This window comes from Myotis lucifugus, unplaced genomic scaffold (assembly GCF_000147115.1).
Source record: "Myotis lucifugus unplaced genomic scaffold, Myoluc2.0 scaffold_26, whole genome shotgun sequence".
NCBI lineage: Eukaryota > Metazoa > Chordata > Mammalia > Chiroptera > Vespertilionidae > Myotis > Myotis lucifugus.
In genome coordinates, this window is record NW_005871074.1 from 4,128,555 (window position 1) to 4,143,893 (window position 15,339).

At 36.4% G+C, this 15,339-nt stretch overlaps 1 protein-coding gene across 11 annotated transcripts in view; it reads left to right on the top strand.

Annotated features, from left to right (window-relative positions):
- The window catches only part of NRG1 (neuregulin 1), a 202,802-nt gene that overhangs the window by 42,543 nt on the left and 144,920 nt on the right, over window positions 1–15,339 (top strand). For all 11 annotated transcript variants that reach the window (XM_006086206.3, XM_006086197.3, XM_023751860.1 and 8 more), the window contains exons 2-3: window positions 2,231–2,408; window positions 10,525–10,646. In XM_006086206.3, coding sequence (XP_006086268.1) covers window positions 2,231–2,408; window positions 10,525–10,646 — 300 coding nt within the window. The remainder of the gene's footprint in view (window positions 1–2,230; window positions 2,409–10,524; window positions 10,647–15,339) is intronic.

Here is a 15,339-nt window from a genome sequence, read left to right on the forward strand (position 1 = left end):
AATAATGTCTTTTATAATTACTTGTTTTCCATAAAGCAAGATCCAGTCAGAAACTACACCTTGCATTTATTTGTCATGCCTCTTGAATCTCCTTTAATCTAGAGATCATTTAACAGTCTTCTTTTGCCATTTATGACATTGACATTTTTGAAGTCCAGACCGGTTTTTTTGTAGACTATCCCTCAATTTGAATTTGTCCGATTGTTTCCTCACATTTGAAATTATGATTCTTCATAAGGAAATAAGAAATAAATAAATGAAGACAGGACGGGGGGTGAGAAAAAGGAAGGAAAAAGAGATGCAAATGGCATGAACTTTACTTATTCAAACTGAAGAAATCAGCCTCATCGATTTGTATTCAGGCTATATTGATAAACACATGGATGGAATAGGACAGGGAATAAACCTTGTGAGTTTTGGTTGTGTTCTAGTTAAAAAAAAATTTAAACTAGTTCTTTTACTCTATACACACCTACAAAATTAAAAATGACCTTAAAGAGTTTATAGAAATGTACAGACATGATTGCAGATTGATGAGAAGTTAGTCTGTTCTTAAAAACCTCCAAAACAGAGATGTGTGAACCATATATTGAAAGGAAGACTCCTATGAAATCTATTCAGAAAGTAAATCTTGTTTTCAAGCTGCCAGACAAAAGTGTCAAGTATCAAAGGCCTAGGAACAGACCTGAGATAAGTTTTGGAACTTGCCACTGTGTCTCCACATGGAGTGGCTGCTTCTCCACCTCGTCTTCCAGCCTCTGAATTAACACGAGTGTACAGGCCACTGTAGGAGCATTGCTGAGAAATTACAGCGTTCAAATGGTTTTCCCTATAATTTATTGGAACCTTCATGTGCTCATTCCTGACATTTTTTTGATTTAACTTGGTAAGGGCAGAGTTGTAGAAAAACAAACATACCTTGAGTAGGAACGATACTCCATTTCCTGTTCGTGTCTGAGGTGGCTCTGATTGCTGTCCTTGGAGTCTCCATCACCATACACAGTGAATGAATAATTGCGCACTGGATTAGGGAGGTGCAATCTCATTTGCCTGCATTTTTTTTCTTCTCTCTGGGTCTTGCTTTTAATTTTTGAACTTGAGCAGAAGGGGCTTTTCTAAGACTCAGTGGAAACAGAGTTGTTGAGCTCTCAATATCTGCAATGTTGACTAAGTGAAGTTCTGTGTATGGAGGAAGATCCATTCCTTACTCTTATTTTTAAACAGTTTTATTACAAAAAAGTTGGAGTGCTGTATAGAATCTTATAACAAACCACCATGTGTACCTATTGCCTCACTTCTACAATAATCAACTTCATGGGAAATTTGTTTCATTTTTATACCTATCCATTCCCTACCATATCTGAGATTGAAGCAAATCTCAGATATTATAACATTTTGCTCATAAATACTTCAGTAGAGAAAAGGAACTCTGTTAAGCAGTCTTCTTTAAAATAAGAATGCTATGTAGGTGTTCAGTGTAAAGTATTCTACAAGTTAGTGCACAATTTGAGTACTCCCAGTCTCTGTTGAGATTTAGAACTAAATCCAGTGAAAATGACAGTTTGATGTGAGTATGGTGGTCATCTGGAATGGTCATACATTGTCTGATGGGACAGCGACTGTAGGTCCAATTAAAGAGTGATGTCACCAAAGAATGTCTGTCTTGAGGAAAGGAGCATGGTGAAGATTTGTGAGTTGTTTGTTCTTTGGGCCTCCTGAGGTGATAGGATAATCTACCTCTGACTCCATAAAGTTGCAGCCATGGAGAAGTTAGTCACTTACCTGTCTCTGAAACTAAACATCCCTACTTAAAAAATGGATGTGATGCCTGTTGTACCTGTTCACAGAACTGGGATGAAGATCTGTTGTGATCTAGGATGCAAACATGCCCAGTTATATATTCTTCAGATTTTGGTCCTTTGAAATGACCACTGTTCAGGATTTTTAATAGTATTAGAGAATGTAAATATTGAGGAATTAACTATATAGAATATTTTAAAATAATTTTATAACCTAAGTCGTTTTTTTCTCCCCTGATTATATTTTATTTGGGCATATTCTTCTTCTTCAAGTGGATATATATTTTGGCTGACTCCTCCTCTCCCCATTTCTATTTCTTTCTCAGATAATAAAACCTTTAGAAATGGGGCTGGGATCAGGTTCACCCCAAATTGAAGTTTCTCTTTGAAAGATTATGGGTGATCAAAACTCTTTTTCTTTCTCTTTTCAGCCTTGCCTCTTCGATTGAAAGAGATGAAAAGCCAGGAATCGGCGGCAGGCTCCAAACTAGTGCTTCGGTGTGAGACCAGTTCTGAATATTCTTCTCTCAGATTCAAATGGTTCAAGAATGGGAATGAATTAAACCGAAAGAACAAACCACAACACATCAAGATACAAAAAAGGCCAGGGTAAGTTAATACATGTAACAGCAGAGGCAATACCTAGCAATAGAATGATTTAAAATATAAAAATTACTTACAGCCTAGCCCTGGCCGCGTGGCTCAGTTGGTTGGAGCGTTGTCCTGTACACCAGAAGGTGCAGGCAGGTTCGATCCCTGGGGGTCATCAGATTGTATAAGATGATCTAGTTCAGTCTTCTATAATACATAGCAATTACATTGGTAATGCGTTGAAACACTGTGGCTGGGGAGCTTTAAGATTGTTAAGTAGTGCATTGATTTACAAATAGTGATCTTTTAGAAAATTACTAGTTATATTGAGGTAAGTTCTACTTTATCGTAAGCCAGAATTTAATTAGGGAGATGAGATATCTAGCATATTATATCAGACAATGAAACTAAATGCTAAGTTGTAGGTTACTGACACTACTAAGTGGAGTGGCATTAGGAAGAGGGGGAGACCCTGAGAACTTCAGGAGTAGCTGTGAGAGGGTAGATTTGACTCTGCTGAAGAGCGAGCGTCCCCTCTGGCCTAGGTGGGTGAGGTGGGGTGGGCAGTTAGAAGAGCAGGAATCACAGTCATAGCAGGCCCTGTTATCACACCAGGCCGATTGGAGCAGTGGGCGAGCGGGTAGGACATTCTGCCCCTTAATGGACAAGTTGCTGTGTGTGTCAGACCCTGGGCTAGATGTTGGGTACGCAGAGGTGAATAAGACATGCTCTCCGCTCTTAAGAGGCTTAGTCTAGATGGGAGAGAAATGGAAACAGTTCCAATACTCAGATTTAAATTGTACAGCAGTGATGACTGTGAGATGCTATAGAAAGAGGCTAACACAGATGGGGAGGGGACCCAGTCAGGGACAGTGGTGGCTTCCTAGAAAGTAGGAGAGGAGGAAGGGAGGGAAGAGGGGTTTATCCAGGCGGCAGGAACAGAACAAAGCATCTGCAGACTGCACATACCAGTGTGAGGATGCCTAGAGAGAAGCAAATGAGCTGGATAGGTAAGGTGAAAATAAGGTACAAAATAAAGTGAGCTGCTTAGGATAAATACAGTTTTGAAAGAGTACATTTTGTGTGTATGTGTATGTGTGTGTATGTATTTTTTTTTTCCTTAAAGAGGCAATTTGTTACATGCTTGGAGGCATATAAAAGTATCATTAGTATTCAGAAAAGCATGCTCATATTGGCTCCATAGGTCCAGACAGCTAAGAGCACTGTCTACATATTAATAAAACCCCATTAGACCAGATAGTCCAATATTCATAAATGGCTTCTTTTAAACAATAGCCTTGCTGGAAGGATTTAAATGGAAGAAAAAAAAGGACATTTTATTAAAGTTATGTAACTGTAAATTACTCTAGGAAAAACATGTAACATATTTGATCTTCTAAAAATAAGACACTTTGTGTAAAGTGGGCAGTTACTTGATAAGTGATCAGCTTATCTGGTTTCAGAATTGGGTATTTGGTCATTTCTGAAGTTGTATCTTTAAAAAAAAATTAGTGTGTCACCTTTTGTTAAGCTTAAAGAATCAAACTGAATCTAAGTATAATTAGCATTTTAAATGTTCTTATATTTCAAGTTGTCTTATAAATATAAGAGGATGAATTCTGTTATTATTATACCCATTTAAAATGAAGATCCTGTCCTGGCCAGTGTAGCTCAGTGTTTGAGCATCGACCTATGAACCAAGAAGTCACTGGTTCAATTTTCGGTCAGGGCATATGCCCGGGTTGCAGGCTTGATCCCCAGTAGTGGGTGTGCAGGAGGCAGCCAATAGATGATGTTTCTCTTATGGATGTTTCTATCTCTCAATCCCTCTCCCTTCCTCTCCTAAAAATAAAATAACAACAATATATTTTATAAAATAAAATAAATAAAATAAAAATCCTGAGAATGAAGTAAGTTGTTTCTTCCTGTAGATCTCAGGTTAATGAATGGTAAAACTTGGGTTTGAAGTTTGTCTGACTCCCTGACCCATGTCTTTTCACAAATACTTGTGATTTTGCTACCTACAGTGAAGTCACAACACAGGGCTAGGGACATGTTAAGCATAGAATGAAATCTTTAATGAAAACATATATTTTTTGGTTGCATCTACATATGTATAATTTTTCATTACCATGCTATCCAAAACATTAATGGTTTGCAGTGGTTACTTGGTTACTTGACTTAAACTTTGTCTTACTTACACTTGATCTTAGCAAAAAGGCCAAGGAGCAATGAACTATAATCTTTAGATACGTGATCACCACTGAGCAGAGGTGAATTTTAGTGTGAGGTTTAGGGTTTCTCTGGGATTCTCTTTATTTAAGTAAAACATTGAATCTCATCCAGGCCTTAGTCTAAGGTTTCTTTTTCACATTTTATAATCTAGATTGTTCATAGCAGCCAGGATTTCTTTTTTAATCCCTTAGTGTTATGAAAAGCTTTCACGACAATATGCAATTTCTATTATTTTGTAAAGTCTTATCTCTCTTCTGCCCCTGCTCCTACTAATAAACTACATTCCTACATGTTCTTCCTATGATTTTGAGTTCACGTTTGAGCCTTTGTTTGTTTTATTTGGCCAAGCAATGTGTGGGACCAATTAAAAGAAATGGAAACTGCCCCAGTGGTATGTGTCCGCTGATTCCTTTGTTCTTGTTTCCTTTGCCTGGTGAATGACTTTGATGAAGAAGACTGGTTAAAGAGCCTGGTGTGTGTGGCAGATTCATGTCTGGGGCTGTCAGATTGGCCTCATTTAAACACTGGTTCTATATCAGGCTTATTAAACGCTGACTTCCTATTGCTTATGCATGGCACACACTTTGGGATGCCCTTACTTTTTTTCTCAGTTCTTTATTTCTGTTCTTGCATCTTAATTTTGTTTAAGATTGGCTCTACTTATTTGTTCAAATTTCTTAAAATTTTTGAAAATTATTTTTTTCTGTTGTTAATTGTTGCTTTTTTTTTACTCTAAAATAGAAAAAGTTAATGCATATTCCCTTCTCTTTTCTTTTCTTTTTTTTTTTGTTTGTTAATCCTCACCCGAGGATATTTTCCCATTGATATTTAGGGAGAGTAGAAGAGAGAGGGAAAGACAGAGAGAAACACATTGTGCCTCCTGCATGAGCCCCAACCAGGGCCTGGGCCACGGAGGAGCCTGCAACCAAGGTACATGCCCTTGGTTGGAATCAAACCCAGGGCACTTTGGTCTGCAGGCCAACACTCTATTCACTGAGCAAAACCAGCTAGGGCCATATCCCCTTCTCTTTTTAGCTTAGCTGCTTTGGGAGGTCACTATAACTTTATATGTAAGAAAATCTCAAATTCCTTCCATATACTAACTAGTAAAACGGGAATACCAAGTGCCTATTTCCTATGGTTTATGTGAGGCATTAGGTGTAGTGCCTGGTTCTGTACATTATAATAATTGTCTATGAAGTCTCTTTTACCTTCTCATTATTGGCAGTTCCACAGTATCTGAAGAAGTGTTCACACACACACACACACACACACACACACACACACACAGCTCATATGTGGTTCCTTAGAGATCAGAGGAATGGAATTATGTCAACTGATCCCTATACATTTAAGTTGTCTCAACATGTCAACTATAGTGGAAGAATCACGCTAAGTAAGAAAAATGAGAGAGTTGCTGTTGGAACCCTGAATCCATCTTGTTAGTGAGCACTTATCGAAGGAACAAAGTTTGCATTTTGATATGAAAGAAGAAAAAGAAATCAATATTTAGAACTTTCACTTATAAATCAGTTTGTATTAATTTATTTTTACACTGCGTTCTTCTGATTTCAAAAGTAATGTATGCTTATTATAAAAATTAAACATTGCAGGAATGTAGAGTGTGATTATAATAACAGCTGACATTTATCAGGAGCTTATTTAAAGCATTGTTTTAAACTTTAAAAAAATAAATTAACTCTTTTAATAGTTTTAGAAAATGAAAATCCACCGAAACGTCAACCCCTCCCAGATTCTCAGACAACTTATCAATGAAAGAGCCAAAAGTTAATTTTATGATTGGGAGGGAATTTCAGTAATTTTTTTTTCAGTTGACATTCTCCCTTGTGTTGTAGTTTGTTGAGAGTAAACCAAGACCATTGTATCCATACTTAACAAAGCCCCGGATTATTGCAGTATATAATTTTCAATAAAAATTTGTTTATTTCTATTCTCTTGCCACAGTACTTCCCATTCCGATTCTAGGACCCAAAGATTGAAGAATCTCAGTTTAAATATATGATCAGCATTCAAGGGGGCCCTACTAATGAGCACCTCAATCAATGATTTACCCATCATTCCCCTAGAGAATCTTGTTTCCGCTGGATTGCCAAAAGGGTTGCCAACCACCCTGAGCTGAATACTTTCTCTCTTTGCCATAGTTTTAAATATGAGGTGCTGATTTAAGCTTTCATTTTAAAACAGGATTCTTTATTTTTCCAAAAATAGTTGAAAGCACTGATCTAATTTAATCTTTCTCTGCATAGAGACATTCTTGTCAAGAGGATGCTTGGCAGGTGGTTATCCAGACTTCAGTCTTTCTAAAGAAGAAAACTAACCCTTTCACTAGATACCCTACTCAGTTTTTTAGATTATCACTTAAAGTATGCCTTTTTTTCCTCTAAGACGTACTTCTCCTTCAAGAGCTTCTCCAAATAATTTTCTTTTTTAGATGACAACCATGACATACATTAAAATAGCTACCCAGACCTTGTTCATAACTGCCCGTCAGTGGGACCTCTGTTTCTTTAACAGAATCTCCTCTGTGCCTTATTCCGTTCTGATCACTCTCCTCTAAAGTCCTCTAGTTATTTATATTTTTCATCAAATGCCACTTCAAAACATAATTCAATATTCCAGATGAGATCCAGCCTGTGAGCAGTGGATTGAGACTTCTATCTAATTTGATTTATTCTGTTTTTGACCAAACATTGCATAAATGAATTTTTTAAATTTTTAAATTTTAATAGTTGTTTAAAATGGAGTAATGTTAAATGCATGACTAATTGAAATCCCCTTTTCTGTATATATTGTTGTCAATACACGTCTCTTGGAGCCTGTATTTCTGCTACTGATTTTTGAACCTGAATGTATTTGTTATGCGTAGCTTGATTAAATTGAATCTTGGTTTTGCCCCATTGATGTTCAGTGCTAGAATTCCCAAGGGTGTTCTCTATAGAAAGGATTCCTTAGCCACATATCATGCCTGCCTTAGAAATTCACAGTATATATTTGCATAAAAACAACTAAAAGGCACTGTTGTAAAGAATCTATTTAACTTTGTTTAATGCAACATTTATCTGAGCACAGAATAATTTTTTTCCTATTCTCTCTCTTTTTTAAGCATAACATTTATTTGCATTATTTGAAATAGTATTCCCAGAAAACACTCCCCAGGTCTATTGGGAGAATTTTGATTTTAAGAACTAACTTTAAGATTAACTATAAATTTGATTACCATGTTTCTTACCATTTGATTCAGTTCAGTAGTTAAAATAATAATGACACAGGGTCAAGAAAGAACTCTTTACATATCATAAAGGACTGTTCTTAGATTTAAATAAGTAGGAAAGAAGGATTGTTCTCAGAATTATCATAATCTTGGGGTATTTTACATTCTTAGACTATTGTTTTAATAATCTTATTTCAGAGTTTTGGGGCTTAACAAAAAATTACTATTATTGTAGAAATTCTCTTTTTCTTCTGTGTTAAAAACCAAGGTTTTATTCCCCATCCTTCATAACTTATCTGTCAGTTATGGTTAGTGGTTCCATGGTCATCAATGAAAATTCTTTCAGCTAAGCATGTGATTTGGGGCTGGACAAGCTTATTGTAATATTGATTCCATTGTTTCTCATTATTCTTCGTGTGTGTGTCATGAGGTAAACTTGTCATGTACAAACAAAGTGCACAAATAGTTGATAACCCATTTAAAAAGCACTAGATTTAATACCTCAAAACAGGGGGCTAAATGCCCTATTATTGTTGTATTTTGATTATTTTAAAAGCTGTCACATTTTATTAAATCTTAATATCTACTTGCCAGAGTGCTTGCCATCCAAATGGTCTATTTTGGCTTATAAGGATATACTTCAGGGAAAGTTTTCTATGAATAACATTTCTGGTTAATATGTAAATGTCCCTGTATAAATGGCCCTTGGATTGTCTTCTCATTACATTGATAAACAAGGTCATTATTATATTAGGTCCACTATTTATCAACTATGTTCTGTAGACCATTATTTCCAGGAAATATTAACAGATAAGCCATGTGAGTGACAAGGATTCCATGGTCAAATAAGTTTGAGAGAAACTTACATCACCCTCTTATAGAGTCAGAATACATTAACATATTAAAGACTTTGAGAAACCATGTAGGATTTAAAAAACAACAAAAAAAGCCCATTTTTGTTTAACCTATCTTCCAACTTATTTGAGCACAGAACACTTTGTTTTGTTTTCTACAGTTTATCTGTTGACAGTGTTCTGAGTTATAGCTCATGAAGCTCATTTTTCAATGCACATGTTGGTTTGATCTGGACTACCTCTGACTATCTCCGCCCTCTTAATAGTGCATCCTCCTTTCCTACAGCCAGCAATAGGAACGTGATGTCTTGCAGAGAGCTTAGGTAGGAACATTCAAATATTTTCTTCATTTATTCACACATTTATCTAATAATGTTTGAGGATGCACCAAGGACAAAGCAGTGATACGGAGAAGTTTAAACTATGGACTCCACTTTAAAGTGTGTGTGCTAACATGAGAGATAAGACATCCTGAGAGCACCATGAGGATCATGAGAGAGGTACTCAGAGCTGTCAGAATTTAGACCGAGGAGAGAGCAGCTCTGGCTACATGACCATAGGAGTCTTGATGAAGGAATTGGCACTTGAGATGTCTCTTCCATGCTCATGTCAGCTAATAGCTTGATGGTTAGAATTGGGGGGTCCCCACTCGAGGAGGAAGAAATGACACATGCAAGAGCACCAGTTGGAAGCCCATAAGGCTTACATGCGGATCTGGGTGGGTGGTTCAGTTTGATAGAATGGAAGAGAATAGTAGGAATTAAATTTGGAATAATGACTAATTTAATTAATTATATTATGTAACAAAAGACCAGAAAATTCACTGAAAAGTAGGAAGGTGTAATTTACAGGAGGTTTGCATATAATCCTGAATTGCCATCTTTGCTCCCTGCCTTCTTTTTCTCCCTATGGTCATCCAGGCAGTCAGTACCAGGCTTTATTATACAAGGATGCTTGTTAAAGGCTTTATATTGTAACAGTCACCTCATCCTATTAAAATATAGTTACAGAAAATAATAAAATAAATGGTTTTAGTAAATGCTGAGCCAATCACAGTATATCTTGAGTTTTTAAATCATAGAGACTGCTTAAATTATAGGCTATGTGCAATAGTAAAACATAGACAAATGCAATCAAAATGCTGCCTGTGTTCAAAAAGAATGCTGAACATTGATTTAATGTGCAGCGTTTAATAAAAGTGTGTGCTATTGTTGCATGAATATTTATTTCAACATTAAGAACCATTTGTTTGGTGCTATGCTCCTAGCAATGAGCCTTAAAGAAAGACAAATTCCCTTTCTTTTGGAAGTGATAAATCCTTTTCATTCAAAATTAACATAATTCCTGATGTTACTCCACTGAGGAAAGAAGTGCAGAGCATTTTAATATATTCAAGCCTTAAGTGTCTGCCCTTACCAGATTTTTAAGAAATGAAACCCTTTTTTTTTACTTTCCTAAACTCTAGTGGCTGGTGACATTTAGAAATAGAGAGGAAAGAAAATGTAGCAATTGGGTTGAAAAAAAATCTGAGGCATAATAGTGGTGGTAGAGGAATAAAGAGAAACATTAGAGAAAAATTCTTGATTTGAGTGATAAAATTAAAGCTGTATCCATGGTATAACTTAAATGCTAAGTGTCTCACTTTTACTTTTGGTAAATTATATATCTGTGTACTAGTAAGCTGTGTTTTAATATGGTGCCTATGGAATGGGGAGGGGGAGTTTGAGAACTCTGAAACTACAGAGACATATATTTTGATGATCACTGTATTTCTGTGAAATATACTTATACCACTTTGGTCCTGATCTTATAGGAAGTCAGAACTTCGCATTAACAAAGCATCACTGGCTGATTCTGGGGAATACATGTGCCAAGTGAGCAGCAAATTAGGAAATGACAGTGCCTCTGCCAACATCACCATTGTGGAGTCAAATGGTAAGAGATCTGCTGCTATGTTCTGTTTCTCAATCTGTATGAGGGGTAATGATGTTATGTGGTAAGCCTTGTAATAAATTGGTGTGTCAAAGTCTCATTATGAACAAATACAAGAAAACATATATTTTAAATATATTGTAAGCTCTCTGAGACTCCCTGAGATGATGAAAACCTGAAATATGCATAGATTTTTAAAAATAATTGGATAAGTTCATGAATGGCAGAGACAGGACTGGTCACTACAAGAACGAAGTTCTACCTAGCCTTAAATTAGTCACGGAGGGCAGTCAAGCCTTTGGCTCTATCAACAGTAGAATATGTATGTATGCATGTGCATTTATTACAGAACATATATGTGTACACAGAATTTATGTGTATTGTATATATTTATATATATGTATATTATGTATAAATAGATGTATATTGTGTATGTAAACAATACAATCTTGTTTCATTCTTGGCAACCTTGGCAATTTTTATGTGCTTAAATGTATTTTTAATGCATCTGGCTCTAGGTCATAGACAGTTAGTCCATTCAGTATTTTTGTTTGTTTGTCTGTATGTTTGTTTTTGGCCTATTCTGAAATTAAGAGGCGAGGCAAAGCATTTCTTACTGTGTATAAACTTTAGCTTCTGTTTTCCTGAGAACAGTGCCCGGAGATATGTGTTAAACAAATGAGTTTAACACCCTCTGACAATTTCTCTGGGATACTCGAGGACAGTAAAATTCCCGCAGCTGGTGGCTCTCTGTTCAGGACACCCCAGTACTCCACCATTAGATGGAGTCATCTCTAGAAGCTGAGGACGTGCTGGCAGTGAGCGTCTGAATCTCTTGAAATAATAAAATGCTACTTCAAAACCTTCGGTGCTTCCCTTTCTTTCTGAATCTGGCGCTTCACTACTGCCTTCACAAGCCTGTCATCTGTGCTAAAGCCAAGCTTAGATGCCCTGCTTCTAGGTAATAGATGACAAAGCGTATCCACGGCAAAGGCCCAGTCTCTTAAAGTGATAACATAAAAATGCTGGTCCAGCAGGAAGGAGTAACTTTCCCCAACTTCCAGGGTCAACTCCTTGGGAAACTGATGGGTGTAGTTTGTGTCAGTTGACTTAATAGGATAGATAGAAAGGAGTGAGATAAAAATATGGAAGGGTTGGGAAAATCCAGGTTAATTCTTAGGACTTCCCAATAAACTGCTCTATTGCTGTGTAATGATAGTCATTACTTTCATTTTAAATATCTCCCTCCACAGAGAGTAAAGGACGACAGTGAAAGGTACTAGTTTCCAATACTATTTTTAGGAGCTGTGTTTATAGTTTAAAAATGTAAAAGCCATTTAAAATTTATATGGGTAAATATAACATCCCTTTATTTTTTAGTCAGCACTGGTTAAGCAATAGATTTTTGCTAGTATTTGTATGCCACATGGAGTTTTATAGGATGCTACTTGAAACACAAATTCATAAATTAATTTCAGTGGCTTATCTTTTTTCTTCTTATTATACCATGTTTAGTAGCTTAATGAGTCTCCTCATGGTAAATGCTATTGACTTATGATTCTGACACTTGGAACAGATATGTGTAGCTATGCATACCGTAAAGTCCCAGGAAAATCAAATTAGAGTAAGTGTCATGATCTCCCTGAGTGCTTACAGTAGTATTATATTGATTATTCCATGTTTCCTGTTTTACTGGATTAAGCAGTGAATTATTTAACCCTATATTTTTTTCTGGAAAAAAACTATAGAGTTCCTTTTTTGATAATTTTGGAGGTGCCAAAAGTTGGAAAATATGGCTTTTCACATTTCTCTCGTAGAAGAAAAATCATTTTTGAATATTCATTCAAGAATTGTTTTTGTTTTTGTTATATATATATATATATATATATATCAACATATATATATATATAATAAAAGCATCATATGCTAATTAGACCGGGCAGCCTAACAGCAGAACGACCATCCGGACGACCTTCTGGAAGGGCCAAGACAGCTGCCGTGGCTGCAAGGGCCAAGCCCCTTGCACAAATTTCATGCATCGGGCCTCTAGTATATATATAATTAACCAATTATAGTGCAGAGAAATGGAAATAGGCATGTTTTTCATAATAAATATTTTTTTACCTGACAAGAATAAAGAGGAGTTCATGAAATATTGCAAGAAGGCCATTCTTCCACAACCAACTAAAATTCTTCAGGAAGAGGGCTCTTATTGGCTTATTTAAAGCATCTGAAGGAGAATGAAGAATCTCAATTACAGTGCGAAGTGGTCTTGTTTTTTTGTGTTTGTATTTTTTTTTCTAAGAACATTAGGAAGAGTTCACACTTATCCAGTCCTCTCACTGTAATTAAGAAATGGAGACTTAGACTGTGTCTTAAGACAGACACATTCTGGATCAGAAGATATTTAGTAGCAATGGGGATTTGGACCCAGATTCCTTTAATTCCTGGTCCAGCATAGCTCACTCTATACCTAACTGTGTTTGCCAGGGTTTAAGGTAGATTCTTTGTTTTGTACAGAATAAAAGCTGAAGGGATGGTGTGAGGCATAAGGAGAAAGAGATTCCATGGGGAAGAAGTAGAGCTTCATTATAACTAGGCCTCAAAGAGTTGGAATTGAACCCAAGGCATCTCTGAATTTAAACAAGGGGAGTTTGTGGCTCTTCTCTGTATTTGGCTTTCATGTGCCTCAGATACTTCTGGATTCTTCTCGTTTCCTGTATCTTCTCATCTCTCCTTTCAAATCTGCTTCTTCATGATTCCAAACTCTGACCTGGTTATGATCCCACTGAGCCATCTTTGTAAAGCATTCTGTCAGTTTTAACTCCTCCTGTATGATTGTTGCGTTAGTGCCCCATAGCAAGAATCTGATTGGTACAGCTTATTGTACCAGACCACATGGAAAGACCTAGAGAGCTTACAAATCCTTTGCCTTCTCCTCATATACCCACCAGGGGCTCAGGCCAGGAGAGTAAAACCAGAAACTAGAAATGCCCCTGTCTCAGAGGTGATGGGTGGGGAGTGCACTCATCAGAGCAGGTGGCTTGGCTGGTGCCATGAGTGACAAGGCCAGTGCATGGTGTGTATTGGGAGACACTTCTCCTACGCTGCAGGGGCTGAGCTAGAGTGCAACCGAAAGGAAGATATGTAGTCATTCTGATCCTTCACCCTCTTCCACTGCTGTCTATGAATTTGCTGTGTTCAGATCAAGGCTGGTTATCATTGAAGTCAGCTTGGGTCCTGAGCTCGGTGGGACTCAGAGGCACTAGCTGTGTTGTTTCATCCCCGTCTCCCTAGGAATCTGGGCAAAGGTTGCAGAGAAACATTCATTTAGGGAGGAAAAGAACACTCTACTGTGGTTATACACTGTCGCATGGCTGTACCTTCTCTTCCTGATGTATACTTTTGACTCTGAGAGAGTGGAATTCTCAAGAATTTCTTTTTCTGTGGCGGTCCTAGACCTAGAAAAAAGGCTTGGAAGTATGAATGTTATCAAAATATTATATTACATAGAACTCCTTTAAGATTTTATGTTTCTACAAAATATCAGTAATTTTGTTTATTTTGTGTTGTCTTAGTCACCTCTCCCGTATTTCTAGTAAGTACACAACTGTGGTTTGACCATGTCTTTACAGGTAGCCTTGGTGAAAGACCCTGTTATGTTGCTGGAGCTCATTGTTCTGATTCCATCTATGCAAACAATTCCTTGTGATTTACTTAAGTTCTCACACAGGTGCCTTCTTTCAGCCAATAGGTTTAGAATATATTTTGGTATAATATTCTAGGAGGGATGGCTGGAGTTAGGAGAAGACATGTAAGGGAGTCTGTTGTTGTTACAAGAAATACTTGTTTAGAGAGGAAAAAGAACACTATTTTCTTCCCAGAAATAAAATTTAAAAATGTAGCAAGATGACCTTGCTATGTGACATTATGTTTAATCCCATTAAGACAGCTCAATAACTATTAGAATAAAATTAGCATATCATAAAAATCTTCTATTCAATATTCAGAACTTTCTGAAATGAAACTCATTGTTTAAATCCATTTAGAGTAGCAACTAAATGAAATGATTTGAGAAAAAAACCAACTAAGAAATTCCCCTTGAACCATTTCATGCTTGAGTGAAACAATGGCCATATTTCCATTATTTTCAAGCATTTAGAAAATAATATATATAACCAATCAGTTTGTTAAGTTACATTTTAGAAATTTAGATATTTTCTTTCTTTCCAATGCCTTTTAATCCCTACCTTATTTGGAAAAAGGAATTTTCATACAATAGACAGATCTAAACCTATGGGAGCAGCTACTTACTTCTGGGAATAATGCAAACCTGACAAAATTTTTCAGTTGAGTTCTCATATAAAAAAGAATATCATAGGGAATCATCATTACACGATGGCTACAAGGGGATTCCTCTTATGAATTCAAACATGGCAGTTTAAAAGGCCATGTACACCATGTGCACTATGCTTGCAAAGCTCATACACTGTACGTTTATTTTCATTTCATTTAGATTGGTGTTTGTATAGGAATCCTTAATTTAGCAATAAATTCTTAGCTAAGAAGTTCCATGGAAACTCCTGGGTATCATCTTAGGGACAAGAATAATAGACCTAGCTATTATTTATTTGGTTTTCAAATTAATTAAATATTGCTGCCTTTTAAAAGATTAATACAGGAGAATATACAACAA